Here is a 19,756-nt window from a genome sequence, read left to right on the forward strand (position 1 = left end):
TGGCATGTGCGCACATAGTCAAACATTATCGCCAACTTGGTTGCAAGTTGGCGAAACTTCGATGCCGACCAGCGTTTGTCTATCCGTCCCCGTCCCCGTCTCCGTCCCCGTCCCTGGGCAGGAAATCGCTGGAATCGGTTGGCCCAAAGTCTGCCACAGGCGGAGACCAGGAAAAGCACCTGCGATAAAAGTTTCTGCGCCATTTTCCACTTTCCCCCCTAACGTTTCTGTATGTGTGTCGGTCTGTGTCTGTGTCTGTGTCTGCGTCTGTGTCTGTGTCTGAGTGTTGTTCGCTGGCATTTTTGGGCATACGCATGAGTCCTTCGCCACACCTAATGCAGACCATAAACAAGCCACCATTTGCAATGCCATTGCCAATGGTCCTGCCACGGGCTTAATCTGCTAACAGAAGTTAATATTGCCCTGCCGCAATGCAGTGGCAGGCGAACGGAGAGTGGTGCCGGCCCAAGTCCCCCCTTTTTCTGGCCACTCGGCGAATTCTCGTTCTGGCAGACCGTAAACTCCAAAAGGGAAACTGCATGCAAATGCTGGCAGGAGATTGGATCTGGCATGAGAAATATTAATATAAATCCAAGCGGAGCTCCGCGGAGGGGGGAATCGGTATATAAGCAAAGGATAGCGATATCAGCTACAAAATTTAATCGGAAAATCGAATGGAATGCCGACTGCTGAATGCTGAAAATAAGCTAATAAACTAAACTAAACTAACTAATAAGCTGAAACTATAGAGCACACATTGTATAGGTTAAAGGTCAACTCTCTTAAACGATGGTCAAACATTAACATTTAACAGTAGATATTGTCGCAGGGGATGCCGAGTTCTTCGTGTATAGATATGAGTCTGAGAGCCTTCTTTTGGAGTCTCTGGATCTTCTCCCGACTACTGTGGCTAGCTGTGCCCCAAATGGAGATCCCATAAGTCCATGGATTTGTAGATTAGGGGTTTGACGCGCAGCTTCAAGGTTGATTTATTGCCCAAGAGCCATAGGTATTTTGTTGGATTTGTGTGGCCTCCAGGTGAGTCTTCTGTCAAGCCGCAGTGAGACTGGGGACTTGTTGGGATGACTTATACAATACACATAATCGTGCCAATCGGCCTTCCAATGAGTGGATTCCATGGAGTTTCTCCTATCTGCGGGTATTCAATTAGTTCAAGTGCTCTTGGAGCTTTTATTCGTTTTCCATTTAACCAAATAGTCACAAAATATGCCACTATCTTCCATGGCACACGTAATCTTATCTGATCAATGCGTTTAGATGTTTTACAAGAACCCGTTACCCGTTACCTGTAACCGAGAACCTGAACCACTCCTAGATTGTGTAAGAGAGCAACGAGGCGGAAAAAAAGCCCGAACTTTGATTAGCTATCGCTTAAATAGGGGGTATTTTCGTAGGTAACTTTCGATGATTTATGCCAGCCCAAATCATATTAATTAATACTCTGGGTCTTCGGCGGGGGCGGGTCGAGCATATTGATTTGTGCCATTTCGATTGATGGGCGCCCCTGCGGATGGGTTTATGGTTATAGCTGTGGTGGGGCTACTGGATATGGTCATGGATACGCGATAAGCAGATAGGCAGGAGGCATTCTCCAGGGATCGTTATAAATAGGAGCCCATGGGCCGGCCGCCTCGTAGACAACTCGAGAATGGCGACGGATAAGTATGCGCCACCGGATCAGCATTCGTGCACAGCTCCGGACAGCAGCTGGCTGAGTCGAGGCCACAAGAACCAGCCGCAGTGGAATGCCCTCGGCGCGGTGTCGTTCATCCTGATTTCGGGGGGCATGAGCCTGGCCTGGGGAGCCGGCTTTGCCGTCCATTCCGCCCATCGCGAAGAGCTGCTGATGACGTCCCACATGGAGGTCTCGTGGTATGCGGCTGCCACCGTTGGGGCAGTACTCGGGGCACTCTGCACCCATCGCCTACCCCTGCAGCCCGTCTATGTGAGTAGATTGGAGCGGATCGAGTGGAGGGAGAAGGAGAATGGGAGTGAGAATGAGAACGAGAATGGGAGAGGAAATCATCTCTCTGACTTCGCAGATATTCGGATCCTGCCTGGTGCTGGTCTCGGGCATACTCTTCCTGGCCTGCCACGAGTGCCCGGCGGCCATCATCACAGCCCGCTACCTGGACGGACTGGCCAATGGGCTGGTGTTTGTCCCAGCCATGGCAACGGTGGGCGAGATCTCTGTGCGCGGCACGCGTGGACTGCTGGCCTCCACGGTGGAGCAGCTAAGCTGCAACACTGGCATCCTGATGCAGCTGCTGTACACGGCCGTGTGGCAGGTCGACTGGAACGTGACGATTGCGGCCGACCAGGTGCACGGAGTGCTCAGCATTGTCTACGGCGTGGTAGCCCTTGCTCTGGCCTCGACGCTGTGCGTAGAGTCTCCGGTCAACCTGCTGCTCCGCTCCGATGAGCAGCAGGCGGTGGCAGCTCTGCGGCACCTCCAACGACCCTACATGGTCACAAGTGAGACCCTGATCCAGCTGGACGAGCACAAGCACTATGTGGCCACCAATCGAGAGATGAGCTGGTGGCAGAGCGTCCGGATGGGACTGCCCCCGCTCCTCAAGCTACTGGCCCTTCGATCCCTCAATGCCGTCTGCCTGACGCTGGTCGTGTGGAGTGCCCTCTACGAGACGGCCGTACAGGTGGCGACCCACTATCAGGCCTGGCCCTATGTGATATTCGGTGTGATGCGGTGGTGTGGCTGCTTCTGCGTGCTTCTCCTCGTGGACACCACAGGCCGCAAGAAGCCTACGTTGTTTGGCTGCTTTTCCTGCGGTTCCTTCGCCCTCGCCTTTGCCACCCTGTTTGGGCGCACTCCGCACATGATAACGGCCCTCGCGCTGCTGTTCAGCCTGCAGTTCTTTGCTGGATTGGGGCAAACAGCGTCGGCGGTGTATCTCACGGAGGCCTTTCCCCTAGCCGTAAAGCCCCACTATGTGGCCGTGGTGTATGTCATAGAACTCTTCCTGCGACTCATCTTCTGCAGCTTCGCGCCTAGTCCTGCTGGAATTGTTGCCTACTTCTATGTCCTAGGAGGTCTTTCCATAGCATTTTTCTTCATGGGCATCTTCTGCCTGCCGGAGACGAGGCTCACGACGCTGTCGGAGGCCCAGCACAAGTTTAGCAAGTGGCTTAACAAGGATTTCTAGGATCTAACATATATACTTGCCAAAAAAAAATTTGGATTTATTGGTTAAAGAAAATGCCAAAAATGCTACAAAATAAATAATAATAATAAAAATAAAATACTACTCCATAGTTTGGTAATAGTGTACAATTATGAATAAATAACATATGAAAATAATAATAATAATACAAATACTAATAATAAGGTCCCATATCCCTTGTGTAAATCACCCAATTGATTAGTTGTAGAGTTACCCCGAACCAAATGATTCAGCTGCGATTGTGGATGGCAACAAAAACACAGCTGGGGAAGCACACGATCCGCATCTCGGACGGGCCACCACTTGACAGTGCCGATGGCTTCTCTCCAGCCATCAAAATAGGTGGCATTTGATAGGGTAAAATAGTACAGTACACCCTAATTCACGAACATATCGATAAGAGTGCTTATCGGCCGGCAGAACGGCTCGGTCTCTAATACCGTTTGGGTGTCTTATCAATGCCATTTGAACGATAAGCCCAGGTCCCTCCAACCGACCATCAGTTGGACCAGGCCCAGTCGCAAAAAGCCACAAAAATCACTTGCCCTGGCATTCGGTCAATCAGTTTCGAATCGAGCCCCAACACGGTCGGTTGTATCCTCGAAAAAGAAGCCGAGCCCCACCGAGAAACATAATGCAAAACGATAAGTTCGCGGCTCCGCCAGCAGGCTTCTCCACGGCCCCGCCGCCAGGATACTCCCCACAGGAATACCCCCCACAGGGATACCCCCCACAGGGATACCCACAACAGGGATACCCCCCACAGGGATACCCAGCACAGGGATACCCACAACAGGGATACCCCCCGCAGGGATATCCCCAGCCCGGCTTCATACAGCAGGGAAACCCACCACAGTACTACGGTGCACCACCCGGACAGGGACCACCGCCACCGAACCATCACTATGGCTCGGTGCCGCCCCCGGCTCCAACTCTGCCACCACAGGACGCACCAGCTACTGTTGTGCCCCCCCAGGGCTGCTTCAGTCGCGGCCAAACGAACAAGCCCCAATCGAATGCTGTGGGAGCTGGTGAGTAGCTCTGGGAATTAGTCATCTGCTCTGCAATGGAAATCCGATAAGATAGCCTTGAATGAGGGGCGGGGCCTATATTCATGGAATTGATTAAGAACCAGTGACGTCATCAGGCCAGACAAATTATATCATTTTTATGGGTCTTAATAGATTCCCATCTCATAGTACCTTTTGGTACTAGATAGACATGAAATGTATACAAAACTCTGTTCTTCCACTTTCAGCTGGTCTGATCTTTGTCTCGGGTGGAATGAACATTGCGTGGTCCATCGGGTTCCGTGGTGCTCTCTTCTACCATGCCACAACTCACGACTATATTGCCTGGTTCATTGCCGCCATTATTGGAGCAGTTATCAGCTGCTTAATCCCCAAAAAGGTGCCCAGGAAGTATGTCTTGGTAAGTGAATACAACGCCTGCCTCTTGCCAATCTGTCAATCTCCTTGATCCTTTCCACGTACAGCTAGTCGGGGCGCTTTTGGTGACGGTTGGAGGCATTGAGATGGCCGCCATTCGATCGAATGGCGGTGCAGTTCTAGCCGGCTCCTACCTGGATGGAATAGGCAATGGACTGGTGTTTGCTCCTTTCATGGCCCTGGCCGGTGAGGTGTCCGTTCCGTACATGCGCGGCCTGGTCACGGCGAGCCTCGAGCAGATGTGCTTCGGCATCGGCATCTTTCTGCAGATCATCTATACCAGCACATGGGCCGCATCTGGTTTCTACTATTCGTCCAGTGGCTTTTCGCCCGAGAATCTAAAGGGAATCCTGAGCGCCGTATATGGTGGGCTATCCCTACTCCTGGGCGCATTGCTGTGCATTGAATCGCCGGTCCAGATGTTGGCAAGGGGCGACGAGCCAGGCGCTATCGATACCCTCCGTCGGCTACAGCGACCCTACACCCTCACGAACGCCACCTACGAACAGCTGGCTGAGCACAAGCGATATCTGGCCGAAAACCAGAACTTATCCACGTCCCAGAGCATTGTCCAGGCCCTGCCCGCCTTCCTCCGACTGACCTATTTCCGCGCCATGAATGCCCTCAGCATATCCAGCATTGTAGTCTTGGTCCTGATCATTTCCATCCTTGCGAACGGAGGATCGTCGACTGGCTGGCTGGTTGGGTTCGCCGTCTGCCGCTGGGCGGGCAACTTTATTTCCACCTTCATCATGGAGAGCGTGGGCCGCAAGAAGCCGCTTCTGCTGGGCTTGCTCGGCTGCAGCTGTCTCGGCTTTGCCATTGGTTCCAAGTACAGCTTCTACTATAGCATGGGCGGAATGGCCGTCATGATGCTGATATTCCAGTTCTTCGCCGGCCTCGCCTTCGTCTCCACCTCGCCCTACCTGTCGGAGGCCTATCCGCTGGCGGTCAAGCAGTACTTCATCGCGTTCACCTTCATCGCTGAGATGCTCGTCTTCATCATCGTCGGGTCGGCTCACTTCAATATCTACGATGGTGGCAACTACTTCTATGCCGTCGGTGGCATGTATCTGTTCGCCTTCCTGGCTGGCATTTTCTGCCTGCCAGAGACCCGATTGACCACGCTGCGCGGCGCTCAGCAGCAGTTCAGCGGATTCATCAATAGGAGTTTCTAACAGAACACAAACACAAGCTGTTTGCTTCTTGATTGGAGATACAGCCAGCGGTTTGCACGATCTTACCTTAGGTATTAGTCGAACCAAAGATAATAAATATTTATAGCCCCTCACGAGCGTACGAGTACTTGCAGCCTTGTGTTTTTTTGTTTTTTTTTTTTGCTTTTTTGTTTTTTTTTTTTTGCTTTTTTTGTGTATGGCTATCGCAAAACAGATAACATTTCTGGACTGTCAAAACATAGAATTGGACTGTCACAAATGTCAATAATTTATTGGGTGTGAATTGTGTAATTGCCTCTCTTTTTTTTTTGTGCATGTCCATAGAGTGCGACAAGGAAATTTGTAAAAAAATTTGTACCTGGAAAAGAGAACTGGGAAAACCAAAGCAAACTGCAACACATGCTTCGGTCTCACCCTCGCGCCACGCCGCTCCGCTCCGCGTCGAGCCGAATGCAAACAATCAGCGATAGGAAAATCGCGCTCTGATAGCGATATCAACCACAGCTAACAATCCCAAATTCGAAGCGCTTACTTATCAATCGGTAGACGATAAGATTAGTGTGTCATCGATGGTTAAACCAGACGGAAACAAGCTCAACATACCCACCTGGTAGAACTCGACCCCGGAGCACATAGTCTTGTGCGGACGCGCGGCCACAGCGGTCGACACCATCGTCATGCAGACAGAGAGACCACCGCCACAAAGTGGCTTTCTGCCCATACCCACGGCCCATAGTCCGGAGGTGAAGCGGGAAGTGATCCAGCAGGCAGGACAGGGAACCTGCTGCAACCAGGATCGGCGCAATCAACCACAGGCAAATGCCATTGGAGCTGGTAATCTTACGACTTACGTTACGAATAGTTAAACAGCAAACATATGTAGGCCTTGGCCACCAGTGTGAATCATTTGTGAGTCAGGGTAGGTGCTAGATGCTAGAAACTCTACAGCACTTTCCACACCCTTTTAGGCCAGGAACTAGTATAGCCACAAGTAACAATACACACGTGCTTATTATTCTATATCGGAAGCTGATTGTCTGTATATATATACTTTATTTTGCAGCTGCCTTGATCTTCCTCTCTGGCGGACTGCACATCGCCTGGAGCATTGGCTTCGACAGTCTATTGGAGCTGGAGGTCAGTTCGCACCTGCGCATCAGTTGGTTCATTGCGGCCATTGTCGGAGCCCTGCTGGGTGGCTTCTTTAGCCGCCGATTCACCTACAAGCAGCTCATGGTATGTTAAGAACGATATTCCAAAAGAAAACGCTTACCCGATTCCATTCGCCACACAGCAAACGTGCGCAATGCTAACGGTCATTGGAGGAATTGTGATGGGGGCCAGGCGGTTCAATGTCAGGGCCATGCTCGTGGCGAGGTATTTGAACGGATTCGGCAATGGTCTGGCCCTGGCTCCCACACTGGCCATGGCCGGGGAGCTGTCCGTGTACTACAAGCGAGGAACAATGGCCTCGGCCGGCGAGCAATGGCCCACCACTTTGGGGATCTTTGTGCAGATCGTGTGCAGCGCCAGCTGGGACACGGAGAGCGAGTTCACGGTGGAGCAGTTCCAGGGCGTACTCAGCGCCATCCTGGGCGTGATTGCCATATGCATGGCCTGGCTGCTGACAATCGAATCGCCCGTGGATCTGCTGGGCCGGGGTGACGACCAGGGAGCCATCGATGCTTTGAGCCGTCTACATCGTCCCACAGCCGTTACCGCTGAAACCTATGATCAGATGGACAATCATCACACCTATCTTAACCACAACCAGCCGATGCGAGGGCTAAGAGCCTGGACGGAGGCCCTGCCCGCCCTGCTGCACCTCTGCCTGATGCGGGGACTGTACGCCATGAGCTCCAGCATGCTGGTAGCCTTCACCCTGAGCTGCACAAGCACCATTGTCTATCCCGGTAGCTCGGGGCCCTTTGTGCTCTTCGGCTTCCTGCGACTGGTGGGCAGCTTCACGAGCGCCTTCGCCTTGGACACGCTTGGCCGCAAGATCCCCTTGCTGCTGGGCCTGGTAACGGCTGGTGGACTGGCGGTCGGAGTGGCCAGTAGGTTTGTGGCGAGCGAGCTGGTGCGGGTCAAGGACATGAGGATGGCCCTCTGGCTGCTGCTCCTGTACCAGCTGTTTGCGGGCTTTGGCTTTGGCCCGAGCTCGGCCTACCTATCGGAGGCCTTTCCTCGGAGGGTGAAGCGGCAGTGCATTGCCCTGGCCTACGTGGCGGAGATGATCATCCAGCTGGGCATTTGTCGCATCGATCTCAGCAGGCACATCGACAGCGTTGACAATATCGCTGCCTTTTTCTTCAGCCTTGCTGCTCTGCTGCTGGCGGAGTTTCTGTGCAGCATCTGGTGCATGCCAGAGACCAAGCTGACGACTCTGCTACAGGCGCAGATAAAGTTCCGGAACTTTGTGGTCTCGCAAGCCTGAAAGTAGGCTACTCTCACACATCACACAATAAGACTACCTACCGCCCACCCCCTAGATAGTATAGCTGAAAATAAATCTGTAATCTATATAGTAAGAACCAGCGGTCGGTCCACACTTGTTCTTGTCTTATCGCCAGCATGAGCTCGCTCCCTCGCTCCCTCGCTCTCTCTCTCCTGCCGACATTCTGTCGATCAGCATGAAGAGCTAATTTTAATTTGATTTCGGGGATCCCACTTGACAGATAAGCGCAGCGTAGGCAAACGTTTATCTGCGAACTCCAATTAAGTCGGCTATCATTTATCTTAGATAAGATTTGGGCTCGTAAAGAAATGTTTGGCTGCAATTTAGATTGAAAACTAAGACTGTCTACCCTCTGGCATTACCGTCATCAATTATAATCATTCTACAATCAACGTTCTCCTAGCAGCTTTAATAGGCTAATATTTACACATGTATAAGCTCACAAAAGTAATTCACAAGAGCGTCAATCAGGTCAACAAATCACTTCTCAGCTTCACCAGAAGTATCTGTAGAATTGAGGGGAGATTTTAGAATATCGATTATCATTTCTCTGCCTCACCATTTGGGGCGCCAGCACCAGACTGACCTCGTTTCAGTGCAAAATCTAAGAATATTTCCTCCAGTCTCGTCTGTATTATTAAATAGTCCTCTATGTATAGTTTTTCTCTATTATTTTCGATCAGTCGAAATAGGTTCGACCACATTAATTTCTTCAGGGGAATATAGTACGTGAGCATCCCACTGCAGGTTTCCTTGAGAACTGCGTCTGGTATCTCTTTTGAAATAAAGCTTTTTAGTTTTAAAATTCGATGGGGCGCATCAGTTTCTTTGATTATGCTAATTTCATCGCTTCTTTTATTATTGCTGTTCGCTATTCCCCGTGCTTCATCGCTTCCATTTGCTGATAGCTCTGAGCTGGACGAGATTCGGTTGGAAAGCTTCACCTTAATCTTCAGTATGAGTCCCTTTGAGTATCTATTCTTTAGGTTTTGTACAGATCCTATGCACTTAAATTGGCCATCCACCATAATGGCTAGGCGCGTGCACAACGTTTCGCACTCATCCATACTGTGCGATGTCAATACAATGGACTTTCCCGATGTCCGTATATGCGCTAGTCTTCTCCATATCTGTCGCCGAGCTGCAGGGTCCATGCCACTGGTCGGCTCATCCAAGTACAATATTGAAGGATTTCCAATGATCGATATTGCAGCACTTAGTTTCCGCTTATTGCCTCCGCTGTAGTGTTTGGCTAATTTGTCTATGTGCTCATGGAACCCGAAGTACACCGCGAGGGACGAACAGATATCTCGCACATGCCGGCGTTGAACGCCTTGCAGTAGGCAATAAATACGCAGTGTCTGGCGGCCGGTCAAATCATCAAACAATGCATCAAACTGCGGACAATAGCCGATTTTTTCGTAGACCCTATGCAATTTTGTGCACAAGTTTCTGCCTTCTACGAAAGCCCTTCCCGCAGTTATTCGCGCATCGCCTGTGAGCATCCGAAATGTTGTGGTCTTTCCAGCACCGTTGATTCCCAGCAGTCCAAAACATTCGGCGTGTGTCACATAGAACGAGAGATCCTTCACAACGAAGTACTTTCCATAACGCTTGCTAATGCCATCCACCAGAAGAGGCATCTTTTTCCGCTGGGAGAGTGTCATGTTTTTAATAAAGAAATTCTCCTTCTTGACATCCTCGTTATCGAAATTGGATTGGTCTTTCGTTCGTCGACGTTTTCCAATCGAACACAATAATTTAAAGGGCGCACAGCCAGCCCCACAAGTACACATCTTGGCATCAACAATCATAAGTAACAACAGTAGAAACGTAGCTACCGCAGATAGATATGCGATCTCCGGCAACACTCCGGGGTGGCGCCAATCAAAGTACCCGGAAATATTACAGCACACTGGAACAGTGCGACAGCGGACGGTTCTCGATAGCTTACGAACCGCAGCAAAGTTGCATCCACGCCGAATATTAAATCCAATATGAATGTGATGAATAGCACTCGCCAAGCAGTAGTGGGGGAAAACTCTGAAGTACCAGGCCAGTTGGACGGCTATGTGCTTCAGTTGAAATGCCTCAAATGATAGGGCCAGAACTAGCATGAACAAGCCGGTGCCAGTGAGGGTGGTGGCGATGACGGTCCGTGTGAAGCCCGTAGCTCCATCGGAGAAAAAACTGGACAAGGTGTAGCTGAGAGGCAGTGCTGCTAGGCCAAATAATAACAGAACGGAATAGTATAGGCTCAAATCGGAAACTGTTGAATATCCAGGCTCTTGAAAAGCGGCTATTGTGACGATGGCCATTAGAGCAGACACAGCGAATATGGCGTAGTCCCACAGCAACTGGCTAATCCAGTAGGCAAACGCATCCACGCCACTCAGGAATTGCATTAGCTTGGCTCGCGTCTCCCGCTCTTTTATTATCGGAATCACGTAAAGGGCAGTGATGATGCTCATGCATAGACCCAGGTTTATGGCTATTTCGGCACCCAACCGCTGTCCTTTGTTCAGACGCAGGGTCAGTGTTTGATTGTTGTAGGGCAACGGGGCATTGGTTACCCCTGTTTTAGCCTGCTTTCCAAGGAGCTCAACTGCAATCGCATTGTGCAGTAAATTGAGCGTTAATGGCGCCGTATGCAAAGGCTTATTATTTAGCCAAACGGTCAGGCCTTCGTTTCCGATGGTCACCCCTGCCAAGTACTGGAAATCGACTCGACGCATCTGGTTCTTTCCAACTCCCAAAATGTACTCTTCAACGCTTGCATCGCTGGTATTTATCAACTTGTATCCCAGGCCGTAAGTGGACAGGTGCTCCGCATAGGTGGAGGCCAACGATGGCACTAACGATGGTTTATTAGCTTCGCCATGAAATACAACGTAGCCCTTGGGATACTGATGGAGTGAAATTTTCATTTCAGGCAGCTCATAGTAAATACGACCGCCTTTTGAATTCAGTATGGTTAGGGACATGATTAGTACGGGGAGAAACACTTGCATTAGCACTATCCAGTAGTTACGTTTAGTGATTAGGGCCTTTTTCAAAAGGAGTGCCTGCCAGCGCATACAGCAGCGAGTGTGCCAGCGCTCTTCTTTCATTTCCATATCAGAAAACAAGCCATCGAATCCCTCCTCGTTTTGTGGCTGAGCAGCAGGGTCGGAGTCTTCTGCCTGTGGACGCTCCGATATGTTGCTGACTCGCATGAACACGTCTTCTAAAGTGGTAACACTCACGCCATATCCATCCAGTTTCAAATGGTTCGACTGCTGCTCTAGAGCATTCAACAAATCTGGGTATTTTTTTGAGTATTTGCTGGGCAAAAGATAGGCTATTTCGCTCCCAAACTCGCTTTCTAGCTCAACGGTTGGCAAATGTTTATTCAGCAGCTGTGTGACCTCTACAACGTTGCAACTCTGTTGCTTCACACAGATTAGCCGGTATCCGATGCCGTAACGTTTCTTGAGAAAAAATGATGTGCCGTAACACTCTAGCTTACCGTCGCAAAGAATGGCAATACGATCTCCCAGCACATCCGCCTCGTCCATATAATGTGTGGTCAGCAGTACAGTGCGGCCAATCTTTTCGGCCTGTAGGAGCTCCCAAAGACTCCGACGTCCGGCTGCATCGACGCCAGCACTGGCCTCGTCGCACAGTACTATGCTTGTGTTGCCGCAGAGCGCACAGCACAGAGACAGTTTCCGCTTCATGCCACCGGACAGCTTATCGGCGGCAATGCGTGACTTGTCCTCCAACTCCATTAATCGCATGTACTTACTTACTTCCCAATTAACGGCAGTAGATCCGCGCACACCTTTCAGTTTGCTGAAAAACTTAATGTGGTCTCGCACAGTCATGTTGTTGAAGAGTATATTTTGCTGCGGGCATATGCCCAATGATCTGCGTGCGGATGCCAGTTGGTGGCGAATGTCATAGCCGTTTAGGAATGCCGTTCCATCCGATGGTTGAATTATCCCAGTAAGCATGTGGATTGTTGTAGTTTTTCCTGCACCGTTCTGCCCAAGTAATACTGTAATTTCATTCCGATACATTTTCAGATTTAGTCCTTGGACAGCTTTATGTTTCCCGTAGTTTTTCTGGAGGTTGCACAGCTGAATTCCAATATATTTACTTCTCCTACTCAAGCTGGTTGGACTTAAAGGTAAAAGTCTTGTATTATCCGAGTGACCCAGAAGCTCGGACCAAAACTTTCGCCGAAACGGATAATACCATCGACGAGCTACCCCAGAGTCTCCAGCGTATATTTGTTCCACATATAGGCAAACTGTCAGATAGATTAGTCCGCCAAGTGTAAGCATAAAAACCACATAAATCAGCGATAGACTGTCATCCAAAGAGACAGGCTGGAACATATTATTCCAGCGAGCTCCCTCCCCAGTGCCTTCCCAGGCCATTATCACATGGAAACCGAATCCCAAAGCTGTATTTGACATCAGGAGGCATAGTATAAGCTTCGTCGCCAGGTTCAAGCGTTCATAGTAGTAGAACGAAAACGAATAAGGTATATACGTAAGGAACCACAAAATACTGGTAGCTGCAGCCGATGTACTGGCCTTGGAAATGAAAACAGCAATCATAAAACAGAAGCATATGCTCGCAAACACATATGTGTGAAGGAACACCAGCAGGGGAATCCAATGAGTATATGTAAGAATGGCGACTGATTTGTAATACCTTCCAAGAAGCAGGCACATCAGAAGTAGCACCACCACCATGAGCATGACATAACTTTTGACAAACCATGCTAGCCAATGAATCCAGTTGTGGACGCCCATCAGTTTCATGATATCCTTCAGCTGAAGTTCCTTCTCGTTGGTCACTTGCTTCGCCACAAACGAGCAGGGATAAATGAAGCTCAGCAGAATAATAAAGGACAACAGCTGTTGCAGGCCACTCAAGAGCGGATCGTGGATGTACGATCTGTAAGGAAACCTCTGCAGTTGTATTTGCGGGAGCTCTTCCTCCTTTCGGCCAGTGCTCAGTTGCAGCCACGACATTGTTAGCGCATGCTGCAGTGGTAGGAACCCCTCCACGATATATCCAACGGGCACACCCCCATCGCTGGCATTAATGTTACGGGGCCCACTCATATCGTAGTTTGGAAACAGGTTGTTGGTCCGCCACGTCTCCACAAATGGCCCATACATGGTGCGCAGCTCGCTGGGAAATCGAATTCTATAATTGAACGAATATGCAAATCCCCTGTCATTCTGTGCACTTGTCGTCTCACTCTCGAACTCCACACCAGCCAAGTAGTTGTGCGTTATTAAATCATATTCCATGTGCGAGGCGGTATCATACGATCGCCAGCTCAAAAGCCTTAGCCGCATTGTCGCAGCAGTAATGATGGCCCGATTAGCCGAGCTATCTGGAGTATAGCAAAGGATGTTTTTGGGAATATTCAGTGATCCGTTATCGTGCATAATTAGGTTTCCATGTATAACTGATTTCTTAAATAGATTCATATCCGAAATAGATACTGGTGGGTACCTAACTACTGGCATTGGAACGGGCTCCACCAGCACACGCAGCGTTACAATGAGGAGGAGAAATAGTACTGGAAGAGCCAGGGCGAACATTAGTTGAATTTTCTGGTTCCATTGAAGAGTCCAATTCTTCCACAGGAGCAGCTTCAGCTTCTGCCAATCTCCAATTGGCTCATTGTTGTAGGAATCTTGTGGTAGGCTCATTGATATTACTTTGAAATTCTAAACACACACAAACTGAAATCAGTAATGCCCTGGCATAAATTTCAAAGTAATATTTGTGATCTGAACCCAGAAATGTACATATGTAGACTTCCATCTGCACGACATCTAACAGAATATACAATAGTGTGCATTAGATGTACTTTATCCATATGTCCACATATAAACAAGAAGAATATCTCATTGAGACCCCACTTTCGTAGCTTCGCAGGCTTCGTTCCATGCCAACTAGTCCCCCACTGCACTGCTTTGAGCTCACCTCACTGTCAATTCATACAAGCCCCTCTCCCGTATCGCAGTCAATACATTTTATTGACTTTTCTGTCCACCCCAGGCCATAAACCAATACTTTTATGAATAAAAACTCGCAGCAGTAGTATGTACATACATACATATATTCAAATTTAATTAATTTATTTATATCCAGTAATCAAACTGATAAGAGGGCTGACAAAAAGAGTTCTATGCTTGTGCTTATCTTATCAGCCGAACGCGTTCTCCGCCAGCGGCCGCATCGAGCACAGCACCTCGCTCAATGACTGCTCGCTCGATGCTCTTTCATATATCAAGTCGCGTCGGAGCAGTCGGTCAAGTTGTTTGTGCCGTCTCCGTTTTCCGTTCATTGTGCGGTCCGGCCAGAGCGAGACCTCAGACCAACCTCTGGAGTGGCCCCAAGTGATCGACAGAAAAGTGCAGACAGCGGACATCGGACAGCGGACAGAAAAATATAAAAATGAAAATGACAAATTGGTGAAGGCAACAGAGCGGCGATTTCCAATGAAAAGAATGCCAAGTAAACAAATAACAAATCAATCGCAGAACCCCTACAAATAACATATATATAAAAAGAACTCAAGCATTGCGGAACCTCTGAAGAAGTTTTTGATTGTGTTACGTAGAGCCCGCGGTGCTCAAAAGCCACTATGCCAATGCTGCCGACCATCGAGGAGGAGGGAAAGCTGTCCTGGCTGCGCCTCATGTGGCGCTATCGTCTCCAGTTCCAGTCCATGGCTGCGGGTAAAAGCCAAGATAGTCCCAGTCCCATACGAGATCAGTAAATCATACTATATTTTATATCATCGTCTATATCTGACAGCTTCGATTGTTTTTGTGGGCTCTGGCATGCGTCTGGCCTGGTCCATCTTCGACACACCCGCTGGCAAGTTCCTTAACAACAACAACACACAGAATCTGATGATGAGCTGGTTCATTGGCGCCGCCTTGGGGGCCCTGCTGGCCGCCTTCTTTGTGCAGCGTGTCACCAAAAATGTGGCCTATGTGAGTACGGGGACGAATACTACGTATGTATGTACTCCCACTTCTACACCAACTCTATTTTCTCTGGTCTCTTGTATCTCCTGCTACTCGTACTGATACTGTAGCCATTAGCACTCTGCCATTAGGCGGCTTATCAATCCAATAAACTGATAAAGTGATCGCGTTCAACCTGCATTGGTCATTAAGTGGCGATAGTCTCAATGCGAGGGCTGATCGATCAATATTTTTGGCTTTTCCCAAATGGAAATTACTGGAAAAAATATAATAATTATAATAAAAGACTTAAAAAATCCCCAAAACTCTCACATAAGCCACTATTACTATGTATGTCTGCTAGATAATATAGTAGTTCCAATGTACTCAACGAGGGTCGGGAATATGAGACTCAGTATGGCCACATACTCGTATGTATCTCTGAAATTTTGCAACAGACAGGCCGACAGACATTTGGGGGGCGGAGGATATAGGACACATCTTAATCCACACCCTCATCCGTTTCCTTTCCTTTGTTTCCCCAGACATCCAGTGGCTTCCTGTTGCTCATGGCCGGCGTTCTGAATCTGGCACTGCCTCAGCACTTTGGAGCGGCCTGCTACAGCAGTGTGAGTGTGGGTGCCGCCTACGGGCTGACACAGATACAGGCCCTGGTCACCGGATCGGAGGTGGCCCACAAGTCCATACGCGGCATGCTCCTGAGCTGCGAGCGTATCTTCCTCTGGCTGGGGGTCTGCGTCCAGGTCTTCTACACGCGGGTCTGGTACAATCTAGAGCCGCTCCAGCGCGGGTATGCCATGCACATTGATCAGCTGCACGGCATACTGTTGGGCGCCTTGGGACTGGCGGCCGTCATACTGGCACTGGCCCACCGGCTGGAGTCGCCGCTGCTGCTGCTGCACCAGGAACGCGACATGGCCGTGGGGGATACCCTGAAGCAGCTGAACGGCCAGTCCGCCACGGAGCTGGTGCGCCTGCGTGAGGACTGCCACCAGCTGCACAATGCCCGCGATTGGGAGCAGTTTGTGGAGGAGCCGGAGGAGGTCCCGGGCTGGCATCGCTGCGCGCGGCGCGTGCTGCCGCTTCTAAAGGTGCTGCTACTGCGCTGCTTTGCCACCTTGGCCCTATCCCTGTCCTTCAACCGGGCTTTCCTGGTCGTGAGCTGGCACGGCCTGGAGTGCGACATGAACTGTCTCTATTGGCTGGCGTTCGCTGGTCTGGTGGGCAGTTTGGGTGGAGCCTTCCTCGTGGACACTCAGGGACGTCGTAAGCTCTGCTCCCTCTCCCTGTTCATAGCTGGCATCATCATTGTCATGGTGGGCGGCGTCTTCGAGCATCTGGAGTCCGTGAAGAAGACCTTCTACGACATCAATCTGCAGGCCATTGCCTTGCTTATGCTCCTCTTCGAGCTGATTGTGTCGGGCGGGGTGGCGGTCCCGGCTCTCATCTATACGGCGGAGGCGTTCAGCATTGCCCACAAGGCGCGCTGCCTGGCCGGCATTCTGGTCTGCGAGCAGCTGCTTCAGTTGGGCCTGCTGCTGGCCGCCTTCCACCATTGTCTGACGGACTCCATCCTGTTCTTCACCATCGGCGCCCTCAGCTTCTTCTTCGGACTGCTCGTGTACATGCTGATGCCCGAGACGAGGCACTTGACGCTCTACGAGTGCCTGCTCAAGTTCAAGAAAGTTCCTTAAACTGAACCCGTATCCTTAAGGGCTGACACCTATTCGTATCCTTATCCCTAAGTGATTCTCTGTTATCTATGTTTATGCCCAATGTGTATGTGTGTGTGCTTGTTTGTGTCTGCATCTGTATCTCTCCCTTTGTATCTCTTAAGTTGCATTAACAGCTATTTATTGTAGCCCCAGGTCCTTTATTCAACTATCAACTACCTTGTATCCGCGAGCCAAGTTCCCAGAGAAGCTCTGCTTTCAATTTGAGCTTCTTGCCACAAGCTTGCCAGTGCTTTCGGTGTCGTTTCCTAAGCGAAGCACCTCCCACTTACCACACTCTCTCACAGGATCTGCTGATGAGTGGGTGCTTCGTTAGCTGGAACTTATCATAAATTGTAATAAATTGATGTATTGCATATCTGACTTGATGTTTTTTTTATGTACATTTCAAAAACAGTTCTCTCGCATATAAATTAGTTTCCAAGCTATACTTTCCGTTGTACACAATCTTTCAACCTCCATAAAGTCTACACCTATTCTACACACGACATTTTACTTCTACCACCCCAGATGCTCACTCTGGTTCCAGGAAAAACTAAAGCTTTGCATAAGCTTTTCTGCCATAATCGCTGTGGCGCTGTTACCGCTATTTTTCCAGAGCTTTCACTGGAAGGCGGCCCCAAATAACCCATTGTTTCGGCCGGCCGCGTAAACAATGAGTAAAAGCTTTCCTCTCATTCATAAAAGTTCCCACGTTCCTGCAACATTTTAGCCGACAATTTACCCTTTCACGGATTGCCTCCAATGGGGATTCCACACACTCTTAGAGACTGAGAGTGAAATGGATAGAATCATGGGAAGAGAAAACGAGGGAGAGAGAGGGAGAGCTGGTTAATATGGTGTGTGATGAATATGCCTGGCTCCCCAAAAACCGAATCGGGAGGAAGCTACCCGCTGCTTCGAGTCAGCCGCAAAACCAACGCCAACCTAAATTGAGGCAACTCCCCAGCTTGCCATCTAATGATGTGGAAAATCCGCTATGCTCCCTGCCACACAGAAACTTATTGATATGCACTTTTTGTGCTCTAAATTTTTGGCTTAGACAGCCACAGCACTCTGGTCTGCCAGATCCCAAAGTGCTGCCTTTGACCGACTACTTACGGAGCTGTGCATTCTGTGTGTGTGTGGGGGCTGTCTCTTGGTGTCTGTGGTTGCTTTGTTACCCAATTGTATTTGACCCACAATTAGCCATCTTCGGGCCAGCACATGCCGGCCATTCAATAACATGCGGCCGACACGAGGAGCCACATCGTCAACAACAGCAGCCGCCACATTGACCCTTGGGGTTGGCCAAATTGGCTAAATGAAGCGGCGTGAATCGAGTTTAAAGTTATTTAATTTTTAATTGAGTTAATTAGTGGGCAAGGGGCACAGAAATTTCTTTGTTTATGCAGCAACAACAGCGAAAATATAATAACAGCAAAAAGAACACCACGCCCTTTGCCCTCTCTGAGGGCTTGGAACATTTTCCTGCGGTTTCCGTTTCCATGGAAGCTATTGAAAAGTTTACGTTTCAGCTAATTATGAAAACAAAAAATCTCCATAAGGGTTTCTATAGCATTGATTGCTCTATTCCCAGTTGGTCTCTTCATATCAGATTTGGATCGGAGGCAGATCCGGTTGAAGATGGCTTACTCTCTCTACGATTCCCGGACCAGAAGCTGTCATATCCAATTTAAGATGGTTGAAAAAGGTTTTACTTCCTTGATGATAAATACTTATAATAGTCCCTGCTTAGAGGGTAGTCCCTGCTCAGAAAAAAGCCAACCGACTCCAGGGTTTCTTTGTCATAAGCACCGCTTATCCCCGAAAGTTGTCACTAGAAACAGTTGCACAGTTTCCAGTGCAAAGAAAATGAACTTACTCTCAAAGGAACGAACGCCTTAACAGCAAAAACACGCTTCAAAAACCCAAAAACGTAGCTTTGAGCATTTGAAAGAGAGAAAACACCCAAAGGCCAACGTCTCAGCCACACACTCGTGCTCGCATGTGGAAAGTGTGGGGGGAGTTTGGAGCCAGAGAGGGTCCCACAAAAGGGAGCACTGTGTCATGGTGTTGTTACCCTTGCCAGCAGTTTCAATTAACTGAAATTGAAAACGACAATCGTAACCATTAACGGCAGTGCGATGCCATGCTGTGGGACCCTTGGGGGCGTGGGAACAACAATTGCAATGCAAATCGCTTTGGTGCAGCAAAGAAAACACGTTGACGAGTAGAAGTCAAGAAACAGAAACTCCACAAGCCAAGAAAAACAGGTTAGGAAAGGGAACGAGAAAGAAAGAGAAGGCGATGTGGGAGACGGAGGCGGAGGCGGAGGCGGAAGGCACGAGCATGCCGCCGTCGTAAATGAAAAAAGCAAACAAACGTAAAATTTTATTTGTGCGCAATTTTCTATAAATTTTCATCGATTGCCATTGGGATATTGGCGACATTTGCGTTTGGCATTTTGCTGCGTCCTTCACACACACACACTCCTTACAGCTCAGAAGGAGCTCCTTATGGCTGCTTCCTTTTGGCCTTGCCTTTGGGTCCATTCTTCCATCCCTCCATCCCGCCGTCCATAACTTCGGCTGCACTTGGAATTATGCTATGTTGTTGTGGCCACGCCCACCCCCTCCTCTCCGCACGAAATTGAAAACGCATGTGGGTCCGTGGGTGGATGGGATTACTCGTATAGAAGTTTCCAATCAACAACGAATGAAGTTTCCATAATGGCAAATAAATTA

At 49.4% G+C, this 19,756-nt stretch overlaps 5 protein-coding genes across 7 annotated transcripts; 4 read left to right on the forward strand and 1 right to left on the reverse strand.

The window, feature by feature from the left end:
* The first annotated feature begins 1,490 nt into the window (after positions 1-1,490).
* Positions 1,491-3,185, forward strand: LOC108165314. The gene is made up of 2 exons (XM_017301348.2): positions 1,491-1,966; positions 2,064-3,185. Exons 1-2 carry the CDS (start codon positions 1,670-1,672, stop codon positions 3,183-3,185), a joined length of 1,419 nt encoding a protein of 472 aa, XP_017156837.1. The 5' UTR covers positions 1,491-1,669.
* A 567-nt stretch (positions 3,186-3,752) lies between these two features.
* On the forward strand, positions 3,753-5,956 carry LOC108152680. Its single transcript, XM_017282177.2, has 3 exons — positions 3,753-4,234; positions 4,462-4,634; positions 4,699-5,956. The coding sequence occupies exons 1-3, from the start codon at positions 3,838-3,840 to the stop codon at positions 5,827-5,829; spliced, it is 1,701 nt and encodes a 566-aa protein (XP_017137666.1). The 5' UTR covers positions 3,753-3,837; the 3' UTR covers positions 5,830-5,956.
* A 175-nt stretch (positions 5,957-6,131) lies between these two features.
* LOC108152681 lies at positions 6,132-8,679 on the forward strand. 2 transcript variants are annotated; one of them, XM_017282180.2, is made up of 3 exons: positions 6,132-6,663; positions 6,893-7,065; positions 7,124-8,679. In XM_017282180.2, exons 1-3 carry the CDS (start codon positions 6,507-6,509, stop codon positions 8,264-8,266), a joined length of 1,473 nt encoding a protein of 490 aa, XP_017137669.1. In that variant the 5' UTR covers positions 6,132-6,506; the 3' UTR covers positions 8,267-8,679. The 2 variants fall into 2 exon arrangements, with proteins under 2 accessions (XP_017137669.1, XP_017137670.1); XM_017282181.2 differs by lacking the exon at positions 6,132-6,663 and adding an exon at positions 6,727-6,820.
* A 6-nt stretch (positions 8,680-8,685) lies between these two features.
* Positions 8,686-14,077, reverse strand: LOC108152679 (ATP-binding cassette sub-family A member 3). Its single transcript, XM_033386819.1, has 2 exons — positions 8,847-14,077; positions 8,686-8,793 (listed from the first exon to the last, which is right to left on the reverse strand). Exons 1-2 carry the CDS (start codon positions 14,005-14,007, stop codon positions 8,768-8,770), a joined length of 5,187 nt encoding a protein of 1,728 aa, XP_033242710.1. The 5' UTR covers positions 14,008-14,077; the 3' UTR covers positions 8,686-8,767.
* A 396-nt stretch (positions 14,078-14,473) lies between these two features.
* On the forward strand, positions 14,474-17,390 carry LOC108152682. 2 transcript variants are annotated; one of them, XM_033386820.1, is made up of 4 exons: positions 14,474-14,818; positions 14,875-15,042; positions 15,122-15,303; positions 15,822-16,991. In XM_033386820.1, the coding sequence occupies exons 2-4, from the start codon at positions 14,949-14,951 to the stop codon at positions 16,989-16,991; spliced, it is 1,446 nt and encodes a 481-aa protein (XP_033242711.1). In that variant the 5' UTR covers positions 14,474-14,818; positions 14,875-14,948. The 2 variants fall into 2 exon arrangements, with proteins under 2 accessions (XP_033242711.1, XP_017137671.1); XM_017282182.2 differs by having other exon boundaries at positions 14,485-15,042; positions 15,822-17,390.
* Positions 17,391-19,756: the final 2,366 nt, after the last annotated feature.

Source organism: Drosophila miranda, chromosome XR (assembly GCF_003369915.1).
Source record: "Drosophila miranda strain MSH22 chromosome XR, D.miranda_PacBio2.1, whole genome shotgun sequence".
Lineage (NCBI taxonomy): Eukaryota > Metazoa > Arthropoda > Insecta > Diptera > Drosophilidae > Drosophila > Drosophila miranda.